This window comes from Leishmania major, chromosome 30 (assembly GCF_000002725.2).
Source record: "Leishmania major strain Friedlin complete genome, chromosome 30".
Classification (NCBI taxonomy): domain Eukaryota; phylum Euglenozoa; class Kinetoplastea; order Trypanosomatida; family Trypanosomatidae; genus Leishmania; species Leishmania major.
In genome coordinates this window covers 1,103,716-1,122,255 of record NC_007271.2, presented here as the reverse complement: position 1 = coordinate 1,122,255, position 18,540 = coordinate 1,103,716, and the positions used below count along the sequence as shown (strand labels likewise).

Sequence of the window (18,540 nt, the reverse complement as noted above, 5' to 3'; positions counted from 1 at the left end):
GGTGTGTAGCCAGCGGGGCTGTCATGCCATGTCGATCTCTCCCCGTGAGCAGCCCCCCAAAAAGACAACCTGATTTCTCCCTTTTTCCGATATTTCTCCCTTTGTGCTAAGGGGACCCTTCAGCAGCTCCCAGCGCCGCACATGCACACACTGGCGCGTGCTTCCGAGGTCCTCGGTGCACATATTTTCTATTATCTCACACACCCGGTTGCAGGGCGGCTCAATGTCACGGCGCGCGCACGCACTGCCTTGAGTACGGAACGGCGAGCGATACGACCGAGACGGCGCTGCCAGTAGGGTGTAGGACGCTGCGCATCTCATGAATGTATGAAGCATGCAGCCAACCACACAAACATATGGGCGCACGAGTCTTCCCTCACAGACAGCGCGGCTGGTGAGGCGGCAGAAGGTCGGCCGCGGAAGGGCACACACTACGTTTCACGCGTACATGACCCCGTCCGCTTTCCGCGCTATTTTAGGCGCACACCCGTTCACCAGCCTCTCCGATCCTGCTTCCACTCCTCCTCCGCCTCCGCCCTCCCTCTCCCCGTCATGACGCCGCACGCACCGCGATCGCACACAAGCTCTCTCTCTCTCTCAACACAACCGAACCAACATCCCTCACCCCCTCTCTTACCACAAAATGGCTCCTATCAAGGTCGGCATCAACGGCTTCGGCCGCATTGGTCGCATGGTGCTTCAGGCCATCTGTGACCAGGGTCTTATCGGCAACGAGATCGACGTCGTCGCTGTCGTGGACATGAGCACGAATGCTGAATACTTCGCGTACCAGATGAAGTACGACACGGTGCACGGTCGCCCGAAGTACACGGTGGAGGCTGTGAAGAGCACCCCGTCCGTGAAGACGCCAGATGTGCTTGTGGTGAACGGCCACCGCATCAAGTGCGTGAAGGCGCAGCGCAACCCCGCGGATCTGCCGTGGGGCAAGCTCGGCGTGGATTACGTGATCGAGTCTACTGGCCTGTTCACGGACAAGTTGCAGGCCGAGGGTCACATCAAGGGTGGTGCGAAGAAGGTCGTGATCAGCGCGCCGGCGTCTGGCGGCGCCAAGACGATCGTGATGGGCGTGAACCAGCACGAGTACTCGCCGACGTCGCACCACGTGGTGTCGAACGCGTCGTGCACAACCAACTGCCTGGCCCCCATCGTGCATGTGCTGACAAAGGAGAACTTCGGCATCGAGACCGGTCTGATGACCACCATCCACTCCTACACGGCGACGCAGAAGACGGTGGACGGCGTGTCGCTGAAGGACTGGCGCGGTGGCCGCGCGGCGGCCATAAACATCATCCCGAGCACGACCGGCGCCGCCAAGGCCGTGGGCATGGTGATCCCGTCGACCAAGGGCAAGCTGACCGGCATGTCCTTCCGCGTGCCGACGCCGGACGTGTCCGTCGTGGACCTGACGTTCCGCTCGACGCGCGAAACGTCGATCCAGGAGATCGACAAGGCCATCAAGAAGGCCGCGCAGACGTACATGAAGGACATTCTCGGCTTCACCAACGACGAGCTCGTCAGCTCTGACTTTATTAACGACAACCGCAGCTCGGTCTACGACTCCAAGGCGACACTGCAGAACAACCTACCCGGCGAGAAGCGGTTCTTCAAGATCGTCTCGTGGTATGACAACGAGTGGGGCTACTCGCACCGCGTGGTGGACCTGGTGCGCTACATGGCCGCCACGGACGCTGCGAGCGCCAAGATGTAGGGGGGGGGGGGGCTTTGTTCATTTATGATAGCAGCGCAGCTGGCAGGTGCTCATCGAGTGTGTGCTGTGAGCTGTGTTTGCTGCCGGTGTACGTGCTCCTTCTCTTTTTCTAGCGAGTCTTTTTCGAGTGTGCTGCGGTCGATGCTTGCGAGCATTGTTGTGCGGTCTCGAAGTGGAGCGTGAAAAGCCGCGGAGTACCTCTTCGAGTTTTTGTTTTTCATATGTAGAGAGCGTTGCTGAGCCTGTGCTAGTTTTTTTTTCTTCTTTTCTTGCTTGGGGGGCGAAGGACTTTTCCTTTGTGCACCTCTCCAAGCGCCGTGGCTCTTGGTTGTGCATCCCTGTGCGTGTGTGCTGGCTCTTTTTTTTTGGTGGTGGAGATCTGTCTCATACGCTTGGATCTTGTTTCCTCCTCCCTCCCCCACCCCAGGAGCAGACCGAACGTGCGGAATGCCGCACGGGGAAAGGGGGGGAAGCAACTGGTATTCGTCGGTGGCCAGATTGCATTTCAGCTACCTTTTCGCTCGTTCGTATGCAGATATATGAACTCTGGCGTACTCTTGCCTTTTGTGCCACCGCCCAACCTCGCTTCCTCACCGCCTCATTGGTTCTCCGCCGTTTGACTTTTTTATTGCGGGCAGGTGGAGGAGTCTGACATGTTTTAGTGAATCTCTTATACACACACACACACATGCATGCATATCGATCTCTTTCTCTCTCTATATATATATATACATTGCGCTATATCTGTATCTGGTCAGACGTACCTGTGCATCGTCTCTCCTCCTCCCTCTGCCCCCCTGCCCCTCTCTCTTTTTTGTTGTTGTTCTACTTTGTCTCTTACCCCGTTTTACTCCTCTTATTATGATATGACTGTTTTCTGTGCGAGCGGAGTCCTGCACGTGCGTATGTGTATATGTGTGCGCGGGAGAGGTTGTGCGGAAGCAGGACAGAGAGTCACCCGTTTCCATCTTCCATGCGTTGTTATCTTTCTCCTTCTCTGCCGCTGTATCCCTTGAAGGCGCACTCGCGATGATGTCTCCAGCGAAGATGAGCAATACAACAACCACAAAAAAGATTATATATGATACAGAGAAGTGTATGTCGATGCACATGCACAATGAGGCAGGATAGAATGGGGAGGGATGAGAGACAATGGAAAATACACAAAAACAAAAACGAGTGCAGGGGCGAGTAGAGGGCATGCTGACACATGGATATGGCGGACTGGTAATAGAAGAGGTTCGACTATATGGAAGCTGGCTATTGCCGGCTGACTCGCCATCTTCTACCGCTATCGCCTCATCGTCCCATCACCGCCCTTTCACCTTTCGTCGCAGTCACCTTGTGCGCTCCTCTCCTCTCCAAATCCAGTGTTACACTCCCCCAAACTGCAGCGTCCTCCTCCACACGCCCTCGGCGACCTCTGTGTGGTGGTGCAGCTGCCCTCCTCTTTTGTTTCCCCTCGTCTCCGTCCACTACCCATGTTTGTCTCTCCGCCCCTTTCACTACAGCTCAACTCCTTGTGCGTGTGCGTGCGTGTTACCGTCCTCTCTTCTCTCGCATTTTCTTGTCGTGTGTGATACCCACAGAAGAACGAAAGGACGGAAGGAAATCCATCAACAATAGCGAAAATGTGTGCGCGACTCGCTTGCTTTCACCCCTTCACTTTGTTCACCGCCGTCTCCTCCTCCCTTCCCCCTCCCATCCTTTCTTTCCTCTTCGTCAGTGCAGATGGTTATGCCTCTACGTTGTTGTTGGATGTCGTTACCAGCACGTCTTGGTGATCAAAGGCTATCCCTCCCTTTCCTCCTTCTTTCTCTCTATTCCCGAAGCCATGCGCATGACTGCAGCGAAGAAATTGATGAACAAAAAAAATGAAAACAGCAACAAAAAAGGACCTTGTGTGGCGCAGGGTGAGTCGGGGGGTCCACGTGTTCAACTGCAAAATAGCTTCTTCCCATCTCCCACCCCCTCCCATATGTGCATGCCCGGTGTGTGTGGGGGGGGGGGCGAGTGACCTTCGGTCAGCGTCTCGTATCACCCATTGACAGCCGTATGTGGGAGTGGTGTGGCTGCGTGTGGGGAAGAGAGGGGTGCGCACAGCGGGAGTAAGCACATATGTCGTGTGCCAATCGCTGTGGGTGCTTCGGTGCCAACAGGCCCTTCTCTTCTTGGGGGCTAAAAGAGCACCCTCACACACGCGCGCGCGCACACACACACACTCCCCACCCATCCTCTCCGTTCAGTGTGAGATGCATGTGTGTATCTTTAGCGGTGTGTTGTGGGCGTGTTTGCAAGGCAGGCGCACACCTACATGCACAAAGTATCAAGTACACGTAGACAGAGAGCACCACACGCGCACTACTCCTTGCACTGTTGCACGGTGCAGCACGCCCTCACGCTGCTTCCCTGTGCCCTCTTCGGTCTTTCTGCTTGCTGCTCGCGGCGCTCGACTGCTTTCGCTCTCTTGTCTCTCTCTCTCTCTCTCACACATACATGTGCATACGCGCGCGCGCGCCGATCTCTACCCCCGCACGCACGTGCTCGTCGCCTTCGTTGAAAAGGGCAACGGGCACCCCTCCCCCCCTCCCCCCCCCACACACACAGAGACATCCACCAAGGCACATTATATAGTTATATGCATATAAGGAAAGAGGATAGTGAACAGCGGGAGACAGATCACAGCGGAGCTTCTCGAAAGTGACATCCATATCGCTGACAGTGCCGCTCCTCCCCCGTCTTCTCGCCCTTTCCTGCGTTGGCGTTTGCTGAGGTCATACGCAGTTCTTGATCTGCTAACGAACGACGGCAGCAGAGGTGCGGTATAGTTTGTGTTCGTGTGCTCTGCTACCCTCCTTTCCCCATCCCCCGCCTTAGCTCTTTGTGATAGCCGTAGCTAGTTAGTGCTTTCTGTCTCTGTTTGTGTTAAGTGTAGAACTCTTTCCTCTTCCCTTTCCGAACTTACTCGGGCTGCTTTCATTGAGAACTTCGTAGCGAACTCGTTTTCTTTCCCCCTCCCCTCTCGCCCTCGCTCGCACGACATCTAGGCATAGCTGAGTGTTGCGTCACCTATCGCAGCGTCTTTCCCACTGCGTTCACACTGCGCTTAGCCGCCGCACTGTGTCTCTTTCCTTTTGTTTTTGTCGGCAACCTCGGTGAGGCACACGCAGTAAAAGTGAGGAATCAATGAAGAGGACGCTCCCGCTGCTGTGGACCTTCTCAGACAACCGGGGCTACTACGGGCCCCCGGTGTACATGCCGCTGGAGTACGCCAGCCGCATCACGAACCAGAAGCAGCTCGTCTTCACGCACCCTAAGGACCCCAAATACACATGGAACACCGGCATCGACGAATTGTCTAGTCTCCATCCCGGCATCCTTGGACCGGGGCGTAAGACGCCGCAGCTGAACTACACGAGCCGCGGTGGCATCATCTGTGAAATTCCGCCAGTTCCGGTGTACCGGTCGCGTATTTGGTGCATGGGGCACGGCCACTTTATTCTGCAGCACCCGCGCATCTTTATCAAGTGCCCACGCAATAAAGTAGTCTGCTGCAAGTGGTGCCGTCTCAAGTTTATCAACATGTCGACCGACGAGGACAACGACGACGACTGGTTCGAGGAAGAGCACAAGATTTCGACGACGCCGGAGTCTGAGGAGGACCTGCGGCAGCCGATCCGCGACTTGGGTGGTGTGCTGCGTAACAGCCCGTTTCAGGACGGCAAGGAGCCGGACCCGCACGTGTACCGTTCCGTTTTTGATCCAGAGCGGTACCGCTGGAAGCACCCAGGAAAGGCTAGCTACGAGGTGCATCCAGCGTACGCCAAGAAGGACAGCGCCCACGAGGACTGTGGCCATCAATAGCCAATGCGTGTTCCTCTGGAAGAAAGCAACCGCAGCAGATAGCGTCGCACGAGGGGAGGGTGGGGGGCACAAGGCGTTCATGTGCCGGTGTCCGCGGATCTCCTCGTTTCTGTTTGCGCGGCGCACACAACTTGTCCTTGTGCGAGGCACGAGCTTCGTCCCTTTAACTCCTCCCGCTCCGTTACACCGCTTCATCTGCCAACGACGGTGGCGCACCGTTACTAGCCATACACGAAACGCTCACGGTGCATGCTCCCCCCCCCTTCTTCACTCTTGTATGATGGCGCTCTCGTCTCCTTTGAACCTCGCTGGCTAGCGCTCCAGTTGCACATCTATGTGCAGCTGTGTGCCCCCTTCCCTCTCCCTCCCCCCTCCCTCGTGTGTTACGCGCTTGCTTGCGTTCTCTTTGGGTTTGCTTTTCGTTGGCTGAGCTACACAGGTATCCACGTGTGAAACCGATCAGAGCTGCTGCCCCCCTTCCCCTCGCTCTCTCTCCTAAGGCTGCGGCGCGTAGTGTTTACGAGGGCATGAATGGACAAGAAAAGCAGCGCCGCACGTCAGAGCGGCATGGGGATATTGCCAAGGCGGCTGCCTTTCTTCGGTCTTTGCTCTTGGTCCTCAGCCGCTGTCCCGCAACTTCTGCATAATGGTCATGTCTGCCATTATTCCCTTGTACCTCTGCTGCCTCCAGGATATGCTTCATGTCATCTCCCCAACGAGCTGCCCTCTCACCTTCCACTTTCTGGGTACTGCACCCATGTTGCCACCACCACTTTCTCCTCTTTACTGTGTCGCGCGCATAGGCATGTGAGCGGCAGATCTTTTTTCCCACGCAGCGCTTCACCGCAGTTCAACCCACCTGCAAATCAACAACAAAAAACGGCAGCACAAAATGGAAGAGTTGGAGTAGAGTGAGACAGCGCGCTGCACCCCCCCCCCAACCACCGGCCCACCCGCCCCCAAATACACATAGGACACTGATCTAGAAACTACAAAAAAAACACAAAACCCTACTGGAGTATAGCGGCGCGCACACACGCTCTCACGGTAGTGCTAGAATTGAACATTTCACTCTTCTGGTCTTCTACACACCAGCCGGAAGAGTGCAACGAGAAAGAGGCGCACCACTCTTTTCGTTGGCCTTCTCCCTGGTCATTGAAGCACACCGTCACTGCCACACGCGTAGAGTCGGCGTGATTGCGGACGGTCGCAACTTCCTCCGCTACGGAGTCCGTCGTGCTTACATACATATACATATATATATGTGATATTTATTTCTCCGTTTGTTGCTTTTCGTGTCTTCGTAACTGTGTCAAGTGCATCATCGGCTGCAGTATTACTGCGCCGCGTTTGTGATCCCTTTTTCTTTCGCTATCGCACACTCTCCTGCTTTCCCACCGCTCCCCCCGTACTGAGAGGTGTGTAGCTTGTCACTCAAGTCGTTTTGTGTGTGTGCTGCGAGCAGCGTCATTGCAAGCCAAGAAGCAGGCGTCTAGCCAAACCCTGTCACACACCGGCGGTTGCGTTGCCACACGATTTTTTTCGACGCCATGCCAGCGCTCACCATCGGCTCGACGCTGCCGGACCCTCCCCAAACGAAGGAGGAGCTGCTGGCGGTGCAGAACCTTCTCTCGCATCTCCAGACCTCCTTGACTCTGCAGCGCCTAACCAAGCGAAGCTTCGTCCGGCGAAAGACTATTTCCCTCACATCGGACGGCAAGGCGCTTGAGTACAAGCCCACGAGGAAGTTGAAGCGTCAGCTGCTGGTCTTCCGTGACCTCTACGAGGTGACGAAGGTGGACCCAGCGAGCAAGGTTTACAAGAAGGCGAAGCTGAACAGTAACACAAATGTCATCGTCGAAATGAACACGCGCATCCACCGCGGCTGGCACATCGTCTTCGATGATGAAGCCAGTGCCAACACGTGGCTGCAGATGATCGGCTACAAGGTGAAAGGCGGCGCTCTTGCACCGAGCGGCGCGGTGCCCAAGGAGGGCACGCTCACGGGTTGCATTTGCGCCGCATGGGAGCGAGCGGATACGAGCCGGGACGGCAAGGTGGACTTAAAGGAGGCGAAAAAGATGATGGTGCGCATGAATGTCGAGATCAGCGATGATTTGCTGGCTGATCTCGTACGCAAGCACGACGCCTCGGGGGATGGCGCGCTCGACCTGAAGGAGTTCACCACGCTGTTCATTCAGCTCACGCAACACGAGGAACTACGACCGCTGTTCGCGTCCTTCGCAGCCCAGGTTGACTGGATGACTCGTGCCGAGTTCGATTGCTTTCTCAAGGCTCAGGGTGACGTCTCCAGTGACGTCCTTTTCAACACTCTCAAGCCGGACAAGAACGGCAGGATCACCTTCACCCAGTTCGTACACTACCTCCTCAGCCCCTGCCTCAACCCAGCCCTCGACCCGGCCCATCAGACAGGGGTGGTCGACGAAATGACGCACCCGCTGAAGGACTACTTTATCAACTCCTCGCACAACACGTATCTCTCGGGCGACCAGTTCCAGTCCTCCAGTCGGATTGAGATGTACAGGCGCGCCCTCCTAGCGGGGTGCCGCTGCGTCGAGCTAGACTGCTGGGACGGCAAGGATAATGACCCGGTGATCTATCATGGCCACACGCGCACCTCCAAGATCCGCTTCGCCGATGTCATCGAGACCATCCGCCGCCACGCATTCACCGCCTCCCCGTTTCCGGTCATTCTCTCGCTCGAGGTGCACACGTCGGATGAGCAGTCCATGGTCATGGCAGGTCACCTTCGCACCATCCTCGGCGATATGCTTATGACGGCCAAGGACATTCCGAACATGATGTACACGCCAGAGTCGCTGAAGGGAAAGGTTCTCGTAAAGTGGAAGCTGCCCCACAATGATGTGGACGACGCGAAGGAGGGGATGACTAGCTCAGACAACGACAACGGCGTCGCTCGGTCGCCGTCGCAGAAGGCGGAGGCGAGTGCGCAGGGGGCGCTGTCGCACCTGCTAAGGTGCTGCGTCACGGTGGGCGCCTTCAAAACAAGCGACTGGGGCCGGGACGCGGAGCCGTACTACATCCAGAGCTACGTCGAGACCGTGGTGAAGGAGTTAGCGCTGGGCCACCGTGACGAGTTTATCGGGCAGACCTCGCGCATGCTGGTGCGCGTCTACCCGAAGGGCACTCGCATCGGCTCCTCAAACTACAACCCGACCACCGCGTGGTCTGTTGGGGCGCAGTTAGTGGCACTTAACTACCAGACGTGGGACGACGACATGCGCTTGAACGACGGCATGTTCTCGCTGAACAAGGGCTGCGGCTACGTTCTGAAGCCGGATTATCTGCGCAACCCATCAGGCAAGGCAAAGGCAACACCCTGCACCATCACCGTCACCGTGCTAAGCGGGACGCAGATTCCTAAGCCTTCTCTGCAGAAGAAGGGCGACATTACTGACCCGTACGTGAAGCTGTACATCAACAAGCGCGACCGCACCGAGGTGAAGACGTCAGTGGTGCGCAACAACGGCTTGAATCCATACTGGATGGAGACGTTCACCCTCGCCTGCGAGAGCAAGGAAATAGGCTTGCTGACGGTCAAGGTCATGGACGAGGACACGACGTCTGCGAACGACTCCGTGTGTGAGATGGTTATTCCGGTGCGCGCACTGCGCACCGGCTACCGCGCCGTTCCCATGAAGCTCTGCAGGAACGGTGCATCGCTGCCCGGGGCGTCTATCCTATGCAAGTTCGACATTGTAGACCTGCCGCCGCAGTCGTAGTGTGATGGCGGAGAAGGAACGTGTGAACGGAGGACCCGTGCGAATCGCATAAAGCTTAGTGTGCATGCGTGCGCGGGGGTGTGTCCATCTGTCTTTGGGAATTTGAGGGCCCTTTCTCTGCGTGTGGTTATTTTCTCAGTGCATTTTCCAGTGGTCTTTTTCTCCTCCCTCGTCCTTGGCATTTTGCTGCTGCCTCCGCTTCATCCCGCCCACCCGCCCCATTCGTGATCATCGTCTCCTCGACTCACCAACCCCGTCCCCAATCCCTCCCTTCCCTCTCCCACGTGAACGCACACGCGTGCACACACACACACATGCCCGCATGCAATTTAAGATTTGCCCCTCCCCTTCACTTTCTCCGCGCCTACCGTGCGTAGCTCGAGTCCACTTTGTCATGTTATTTGACTGCTCATCTCCCACCCTCCACTCACCCACCATCACCCTCCTTCGAGTGCCATATATATATATATATATACATATGTATGTGTGCGTGCGTAGTTGTAGGTGTGTGTGTGTGTGTGCTGTGGTGTGTTTTCGTCTTTTTCCCTCTCCATAAAATGCCTTGTCACCTATTTTGCTTCAGTCTGCATAAAACCCGCACAAGCTCGTACACAGCACACACACACACGCCAGCAGAGGCACACGCTCTCTCTCTCTCTCTCTGCCGCTCCCCCAAACCCCACGCGCACTTATTATTTATCGTTTCCTGTTTTTTTCCTTTCCTATTTCCTTTGATGGGCCGTGTCCTTGCTTTGTGGCGACGCTCCACCGTGTTGGGAGAGATTTGAGAGGAGAAGAAGCGAGAGCATCGCTGCGCAGTATGATCGGGAACAGGGGCTCGATGGAAAAAAAATGAAAGGGAAACGACTGCGAAGCCGTGAGGATCGGTCGTACCCGCTTCACACCCGCGATTCTCTTGCTTTCTCTCTTGCTCCCGGGCTGATCTTTTTTTTTTCGAAGGCACACGACCCAATCTGATCAACCTATGCGTTCCGGGTACTTCGCATCGACGCGCAATCGTTGTCCTCATCTTCTCCCGCTCCTTCTCTTACGGTGTTTGCCTGGCTGTTTGTGAATATGCGTGTGTGCTTGTGCGTGTCGCTAGACATTCTTCAAGCGCCTCGCTCCGAAGAGGTTACTTCTACCGCCATCCCTTTTCTCATTTTGCCATTTGAGTGCTGGAAGCTGTCGACGCCTCGCCCATGTCTGAATTCGACCGGTCTTTTTTATTCATGTTGCGATGCATCTCCCTCTCCGATTCCGCCCTCGCTCACTGCCTTCTGTTTTTCGCTATCGGTTAATCTGCCTGATGGCGAGAGCACGCCTCTCAGCGTGGCATCTCAGGGTTCCGTGCCCTCACTCTGTGCGGGAAAGCCAAGCAACCCTCTCCTATCCCCTGCCACATGCAGAACCGCCCCTGGCGGCGACAGGATCAAGTTCCTGCGACGTAGGAAAGTCAGTGCGATGTATCGCTGCTGATGTCGGTGGTCAGGTCGTGGATGGCGTCGCGTCGGTGTGACCTGCGACTTTGCACAGGCTTGCGCCATCCATATGATGGGCAGAGTGTCAGAGCGACTCAAAAGCCTCCCACCAGGCCGTCACACTGCCTCCTGGTAAGAAGCCCGCGAGCCACCCCGAGGGGGGACGCATCAGGTGGCGACCGGCACCATGGGAGCGTCTGTGAGGTAACCTGCGCAGCGGGTGGGTGGGTAGAGCTTGAGGCTGAGGCCGCGCTCAGGTGTCTGAGTCTGCGCATGGCTGTAGCGCACGTGTCGACGACATATTTCACACCACGCAATGGGGCCTGTGGCAGGGCGGTGGGGAAGAGTGGAGTGGAGTTCATGCCGCCTTGCAGAGAATGGGGGTTTTCTTTGGAAAGCGTCGTCGGTTAATGTCCTTCTTTGTCTTCGGTGTACCCCCACCACCACCACCCCACCCCACCAACCCTTTTTTATTACGGTAAACTTGCTGCCCTCACCCTCTCTTTATCAAACTTCCCCCTCCCGCGCCTCTAAACATGAGCCTATATCTCTTAACTCACTCACGTCTCCTCGTGGTTTTCACTTGCAAACTGCGCCTGTCTGTGTCTCTGTGTCTGCGCGCACTCCCACCGACTAGCAGCACACAGTAACAGGGTTCTCCTACTGCGCACTTCTTTCTGTGGACCCCAGTTGATCACCGAGAAGGAAAGCGAACATCAACCACACAAAATAAACCGAGCCCCCCCCTCCACCCTTCTCTTCACTTCTTCTTGTCTGCCGGCGCGCACGCACCCACAACCTCCCTGTGCTCCACGTTGCTGCCGAGAAGAGGGAGGGGAACGGTGGGCAGTTGCTGGTTGGACTCGTGTTTACAAATTGTGAGGTCGATTCATGGCCCCGGCTTGCTCTCCACCGCGATCGCACTCCCTCTTCCTTCAGCCTCTGTCACCTTTCGAGCAGGCGAGATGCAGTGCTCGTCTTTGCGCTACACGTTGCGGCGCATTATAGTACCCTTGCACCACTATGCTCTCTCACTCACCCTCCCTCTCACGTTATTCTGCATCTCGAAGCCTCCGCCGGCATATTCACACGTACACATTGAGTGTGCGCTTCGCAGCGTCAAGCACTTGCTTTTTTCTGCTTGTGTCCATCAACTAGTGTCCCCTCCGCCCACCACATCCCCCCTCCCTCCGTCCTCCACTTCATCACGCGAAGCTTTCCAGTGCAAGCAGCGGCATCCGTTTTCTGCGCAACGGTTGCTGTGATCCCTCCTGTTGTCACCTTCTCTGTTTCGCTCACCAATACAGACTTACGCATCGGAAGGTCCTGTTCGCACTGGCGCTGATGTTGCAGCCCTGTGTACCACGGCTGAGCGCCGTCCTCTGTGTGATAGCGGTCCTCGTTCTGCTGGGCTGCGTGACAACCCAGGCGCAAGAAAACTGCGGGACTACCGCGTCGTGTAAACCGTATGACACGAACGGCCCCGCGTGTGCGCGCAAAAAGCGGATGAATCTCCGCTTCATGTTGCAAACCTGTAGGGAGAACAACTTCACGGTCGACACCCAGGTACACCATCTCGCTACCTACAGCTTCTGCCCAATTGTAGACCAGCTCTCCTCCTTCACGCTGATCGGGGCACCCTTTATGACCAGCTGCTACATCACCAAGGACGAAACAAGCGGTGTGGTTACGGATCACCTCTCCATGGACACGGGGCCTCGGTATCTCTCCGTCTACGGCTTTGGTGCCTCGAATAGCACGCTCTATCCCCAGAAAGGCGTCTCCACCGGCACCGTTCTGATCGCCGTGAACGGCGCTGATCACACCGGCGTGTCCAACTCCGTGGGCATTGTGACGATGCTGTCTCTGGAGATCGGCCTCCACAACGGCTTATTCAATTATGACGGGGCCGCCGCGGCATCCGAGACGACCGTTGCGAATCCCAACTACGACCCTGTATTGTGCAACAACGGCACCATACCCCCTGCGGGCATCAATTATTGTGATAAGAATATCACCATTCCGGTGGCGGCGACGGTGGTGCAGCCAGCCAAAGTGGGCTTCACTCCGACATGCAGCGCCGAAGATGTGTGCACGTTGGGCGATCCTAGTGTCTACACGTGTATCGGCGAAGTCCCGGGGCAGAAGAACTGCGGCGTCTACAGGACTGACCCTACTGAAATTCGTAAGCTGCAAATGACGGTGTGGGTATCGTACTACGGCACAGACTGGCGGCGGAACGTGCTCACAAGCGGTGGCAGAAACCCGCTCAACTACCTTACCTTTGTCAAAGAAAATGCACTGCAGACCTTGGGAAGCAAGATCGACTCCCTTTTCCACGGAAACCTCTCTGACAGAACGTTGTGAGTGTGTGAGTGTGTCCCTGTGCGTGTCGGCCGCTGCTGCCCGTGGTGCTACTCACACGCTGAGAGGGGGCGGGGGGGGGGCGGAATGCGAGGAGGAGGACGGCGAGGCTCATGGAGAGAAGAAGCACCGCGGTGAGGGACGCGCCCACTCCCCCATTTGCAGCGCGCTGTTCTTTTGCCGCCGCCGTCGTCGTCGTCGGTTTTTTTTTTGCTTTTTCGCGGCGAGGAAGGAGAGGGGGAGGGGCTCCGTCGTTTTCCCTTGGTACCGGGCGCCTCTCTTACTCTCCTGACTGAGGCCCTCCTTCGGTGTTATCCTTGCCGCTGTTGTCTCCCTCCACCATACACCCTCGTTGCAAAGCCCCCCACCCCCGCCCCCGTTGTTGCTTGCCGTGTTTTGCTTGTTTTTTACTGTCTGCTTGTTGCTTCTCTTTTCTCACCCTCTCCGCATATTCCTCACAGTCCTCGAGATTTCACGAGGACACACACGAGTGTGCAGAGAGGATCGTCATCATTCTGGATAGAGCAGCAGTAATAGTGGCCGTCACCACCGCTGTGGGTTTGCATTGCAGGGCCCTTCGCTCCGCGTTTGGATGGCGGTGCTTCTCTAGCTTTGTATGTGTACATGCACGTGTGTGCCTGTGTTGGTCTACCAGTCACTGTGTTATAGGGAGTGTGGACTTGATCAAGAAAGCACGCTCTATCGGACGAAGCGGCAACGCGCTGCTGCATATGAATGCCCCCCTATCTCTGGCCACGCGTACGCCTGCGGACGTACGATCCTGTGAAGGCTCTCGAATCAGGTGGCACCTCGAATATCGCCTCCAACTCCCTTAGAGGTCACGGGTGCGTCCCCGACTTCCATCCCGTATGCACACCCGATCAATGTGTTTGCGTGGGTGCGTGTGTGAGGGAGACGTCTTTCTGTATGCCAGGTGCACCTTTCACCTCGCGCCTCTCCGTTCATGTCTCTGTTGTGCACAAACATGCAGCCGTACCCACACATGCTTCCACGGCTCATCTCTTGCGTCTCTCTCTGCTTTGTGTGTGTGTGTGTGTGTGTGTGCACGTGCAGGCTGGTGAGGAATGCACACCCCTTCATCCCAGAAGCCAGCGGCGGCATCCCCGACTTGATCTCGACCTCTTTTTGTTGCAGCTGCACTGCCCTGGTACACATCACAAGCGAGCGTGACCTCCACTCACGCCAGCTCGCTGCTCTTGCGCAGTAGACACGGACCCCCTTTCGCGCGCAGACCAGCACACGCTCATAGAGAAGGGCCGAGTATCAGAGGGCACAGGTGATTGGGTATGCCGATCTCTGCCAACTCCCTTGTTCGTTGGAGTCTTGCAGCGGTCGGCGTCTCGGGGGCAGCACTGGGCGGCACATACGTGTACAAGACATACTTTCATCAGCATCCAGCCCGGAATGAGAAGATAGTACAGCTGGCTGCCATCGCTCTCTCAGGAGAAGTTGTCGACAAGTCCCTCCACGACCCAGAAGTGCTATCGGAGCTGCGCACGTTTGGGCTGCATGTCCTCACGCACCCCGTTGTGGTGGCCCACCTTAAGAAGTTCTTTATCCACGAACTCACAGGTGACACTCCGACCCGCGCTGCGCTGCGTACCTTTGTTGTGCGCGACGTCATTCAAGATGCATGGGTGAAGGAGGAGCTCATCGGCGTTGCTGAGGACCTCGTAGACTCTGTCAAGGACAACCCTGACTTGTTTCCAGACCGCATTCTTGCCCAGATCGGCGCGAGTGCGGTGGAAGGACTGCAGACGGACGAATTTTGGTGGGCCATGCGTCGAAGCGGCAAAGCAGCTGGCTGGATCGCTTTCATTAGCCCCCCGCCCCACGACATGACTTTCGAGGCACCATTCTAACCGACCCGGAAAGATACGCTCGTGCTCACCCACAGTCAGGGTGCGCGCGTCTGCCTTTGGACGTGTCCGTTGTTTGTCGTGGGTTGCATCATCCACCACCCTACTACCCGCTCACTATCGTCGCGTCCTGCCAGCTCGTGACAACTTCGCCCACCCACCACCACCACTCCGAGCGCTACCTCCGCTCACACACACGCGTACCTGATCGCAGTCACGCCTTCGTTTCGCGCAGCCTCTGTGTACACGACTTCAATAAAAGACGGACCGATGAACGTTGCTACTTTACCGGATGTCCGAACGAAAGAGGGAGAAAGCAAGCCTCGCGGGGCTGTGAGCGGCGTTCTTGTGCGAGAAGCACCTCAGCTGCTCTCTGCAGACGCCACTACCCCCCCCCTTCCATATGCTTCTTCTCATGCGTGTGCATGCCACCCACCACCACACAGCTTCTCCTGCCGTTTACTGACCCTGTGCCTTGCCTACTCCTGCTCCCCCACGTTCCTCTCATGCCATTCAGGGGTGGGGGAGGAGGTTGGCCTGCAGTGGACCCTCACCACGCCTTTCTCTCTCTCTCTTCCCCACTCCCCTCCGTCCCCTCCCGTGCCTCTGCCCCACTGAGCACACGCACGGGTGAGTATAGCGCGCGCAACAACAGTATTGTAAGCGCTGGAAAAAACGGGCTAAGCTCAGCGATGCACTTGTGATGGGCCGTTTCTTGACCTCGCTTTGCCTGAATGGCGTGCGGACGTCTGACAATGTGCCGCTGCACGTAGTGGATGCGCAGACGCTCTCACTAAACGGGAAACTAGTGGCGGCCGACAATGTGGTGGAGCTCGCCTTGCCGAGCAAGTTGGCGTCCGCGATGATGTTATCCATGGCAGCAGCGCCGGCGTACGCCTACTCGATATTCTTCTTGTTAGGCTCTCAGGTGCATCACGGACGACTCGGCGACGCCGTCGTCCACTGCATCCTCCGAGATCAGGCCCGCCATCGTTCGGCCCTTGATGAGCGTCAGATCGCCCTGCGGCCCGTCGTGACAGCACCCGAGGGCCGGAATGGTACCAACGCAGCTCCCCTGCAGTACGAAGAGTGTCTCCTCTTCGCCTACGACGGCGGCGCCACGGTGTGCGAGACCCTTCGCGCAAGCGACGCTGCCGAGACAGTCGACGAGGTGCTTCGCACCCTGCGCGTCATCTCGCTTGCCGTATTCAAGTACAAGGGAAACAAGACGTGTGCGGTGCTTGTCGGCTCTCATCTTTCCACGGCACACATGGCCGCACTGTTGCTGGCATCGCGCCAGCACGTCTTCCTATATATGGATGAGTCCATGTCAGCTGAGGAGATGCTGGCAACCGCGGCCGAGATGCAGCAGGTGCGAGAGTCACTCCTTTCATTTTCGAACCCCCTCGGAGTGGATGCGGAGCGGGCACGGCAGACGGCCGGCAGCAGCAACAGCGGCGCGTCGCCTCTTCACATGAGTTGTACGCTGAATGCCCTTGCCCACACGGACGGGGAGTACGAATTGCTTCTAGCGGCGGTGTCGCAGGAGTGGGCCGAGCAGCAGGAACAGCGCTCGACGCGGCGCCCACATGGTGCGGCCACCGCTCCAGGCGATGGCGAGGATGGTTCTGTGCCGCTGCCAGCGACATTCCAAAGAGAACTGGAGGAGGCGCGATCCGCGCAACGTGACACCGAAGACACGCTGGCAGAACAGCGCCGCGCGCATCGGAAAGAGTTGCTGCTCCTCCGCGCGGAGCTCGAGAGCGTGCAGCGGAGCGGCGACGACACGGTCGTCTCGGAAGTGGCGAACGGGTCCACCGTGAACGGCAAAGCCGTATCGCACACCTTGTTGCACTCCCGTCAGCAGCAGCACAGCCATCACCAACACCACCACCACCACTCTAGCGATGCCGAGTCGAGCGCCGTCGTATCGCAGCTGCAAAAGGCTCTTCAGGACGCGCGCAAAGCACAGCAGTTCGCGGAGGAGAAGGTCCGCTTGTTGGAGCTGCGGCAGTCGCTGACGTCGGGCAGCAAAGGTGCACCCACGGCGGCAGGAGATGCCAGCGGCGCCGTTACCTCCCCGCGACCATCTCTGCGTCTGGAACCGTCCAGAGTGACCAGCATCGCATCGCTCAGCCCCTCCGCGGCCGCGCCGCCCGCCTGGGAGCAGAACCTTCTCAAGCAAGAGAACACGGCGCTCGTCGCCGAGTTTCAACGCAAGGAGAGGGCGTGGCAGCAGCAACTGCTCCAGGCTTCTGCTGAGGCGGCACAGCTGAAGCAAGAAAGAGCCACCATGGAAGCCACGCTGCGGTTGCAATCTCAGGCAATCGCGGCCGCACAGCAGGCGCTCGTGGACAGCCGTGTAGCACAGGAGCAGGAGATGAAGCAACTGCTGGAACGTGTGCGAGTGCTTTCCCAGGAGTCCCGCTCCCGGCACCGTAGTCAGACCCAATCCGCCGACACAGACCAGACGCGTGGCTCTCACGCAGGTGGTGATGTGCCTGAAGCAAGGGTTCTATCGCCCTCCGTCCGTCTCTCTCGCCCACTACAGCGGCAAGCCACGCCGGAGCCGTCGCCTGTCGGTTCCCCCAGGCAGAAGACTACAGCGTCTATCGGTGGCATCATGAGCCCGGATCGCTGACGTCGTGGGAGCTGCCGCCTTCTCTCTGCGGTCGAGTCGCCACCGCATGTCTTGCTCTCTCCTTCGGTGTAGAGAGTGGTGGTGAGGGGGGCCAGAGGGCGAGTATTCTGCGGCTACGTTGCCGCATCTGCGGCGTCTTCCGTGCGTCTGTGGCATGGATCGGCCGCCACGGATGCACCAGCTCATGTGCGTGCAAATGAAGTTTCACCGCGCCCCACTCACTTCTACTCGTGTACCATTACCGTGCGTTCTCTAGTGTGCCCTGTGAGGTAGATACAGAAAAAAAGAGCCTCACGTACTCATAGATATTTTGCAGGTCTGCTTCTGTGTAGGTGTGCATATGTGTAGGTGTGTGTGTGTATGTGTGTGTGTTCACACGAGACGTTGGGAATGTCGGTTTGGGGGTGTGGGTGCAAAGGCAACCGACAAAACCAGCTGCGGCACGCACATGAACGGAGGCGCACTGTTTTGCGGAAGAGGTCCAACTAGAGAATCGCAAGCCGCTAGCGGACCATCATATATGTTCGACCGTCATCTAGTTTTCTCCCGTTCTTTCTTCCCTCGTTTCATCATCGGCGTCGACGAACGCTGAAGTATGGGGCCACGCAACGAGGAAATGTACGAGGGAAAGCAACACCACGCTCGCTTGTGCACGCGCGCGACTCGACACGCCGTGGTTCTCCGCGGGCGGCCGCGGCAGCAATACGGCATCACATGAGCCGGTGCGTGTGTGTCGGCCCTCTTCCCAAGCCGACCTCGTGGCAGGTCTTTCCACTCCATCTGTTCCCTCTCTCCTCTTCGCCTGTGCCTCTACTCT

General features: G+C 57.4%; 6 protein-coding genes across 6 annotated transcripts; all 6 read left to right on the top strand.

The window, feature by feature from the left end:
• Positions 1 to 643: 643 nt before the first annotated feature.
• Positions 644 to 1,729, top strand: LMJF_30_2970 (glyceraldehyde 3-phosphate dehydrogenase,glycosomal; the record flags this gene model as incomplete). The annotated part of the gene is made up of 1 exon (XM_001684851.1): positions 644 to 1,729. One exon carries the CDS (start codon positions 644 to 646, stop codon positions 1,727 to 1,729), a length of 1,086 nt encoding a protein of 361 aa, XP_001684903.1.
• Positions 1,730 to 4,915: 3,186 nt separating this feature from the next.
• Positions 4,916 to 5,593, top strand: LMJF_30_2960 (conserved hypothetical protein; the record flags this gene model as incomplete). The annotated part of the gene is made up of 1 exon (XM_001684850.1): positions 4,916 to 5,593. The coding sequence occupies one exon, from the start codon at positions 4,916 to 4,918 to the stop codon at positions 5,591 to 5,593; it is 678 nt and encodes a 225-aa protein (XP_001684902.1).
• A 1,550-nt stretch (positions 5,594 to 7,143) lies between these two features.
• LMJF_30_2950 (phospholipase c-like protein) lies at positions 7,144 to 9,357 on the top strand (the record flags this gene model as incomplete). Its single annotated transcript, XM_001684849.2, has 1 exon — positions 7,144 to 9,357. The coding sequence occupies one exon, from the start codon at positions 7,144 to 7,146 to the stop codon at positions 9,355 to 9,357; it is 2,214 nt and encodes a 737-aa protein (XP_001684901.2).
• Positions 9,358 to 12,182: 2,825 nt separating this feature from the next.
• On the top strand, positions 12,183 to 13,205 carry LMJF_30_2940 (conserved hypothetical protein; the record flags this gene model as incomplete). The annotated part of the gene is made up of 1 exon (XM_001684848.1): positions 12,183 to 13,205. The coding sequence occupies one exon, from the start codon at positions 12,183 to 12,185 to the stop codon at positions 13,203 to 13,205; it is 1,023 nt and encodes a 340-aa protein (XP_001684900.1).
• Positions 13,206 to 14,509: 1,304 nt separating this feature from the next.
• On the top strand, positions 14,510 to 15,085 carry LMJF_30_2930 (conserved hypothetical protein; the record flags this gene model as incomplete). Its single annotated transcript, XM_001684847.1, has 1 exon — positions 14,510 to 15,085. The coding sequence occupies one exon, from the start codon at positions 14,510 to 14,512 to the stop codon at positions 15,083 to 15,085; it is 576 nt and encodes a 191-aa protein (XP_001684899.1).
• Positions 15,086 to 16,352: 1,267 nt separating this feature from the next.
• LMJF_30_2920 (conserved hypothetical protein) lies at positions 16,353 to 17,723 on the top strand (the record flags this gene model as incomplete). Its single annotated transcript, XM_001684846.1, has 1 exon — positions 16,353 to 17,723. One exon carries the CDS (start codon positions 16,353 to 16,355, stop codon positions 17,721 to 17,723), a length of 1,371 nt encoding a protein of 456 aa, XP_001684898.1.
• Positions 17,724 to 18,540: the final 817 nt, after the last annotated feature.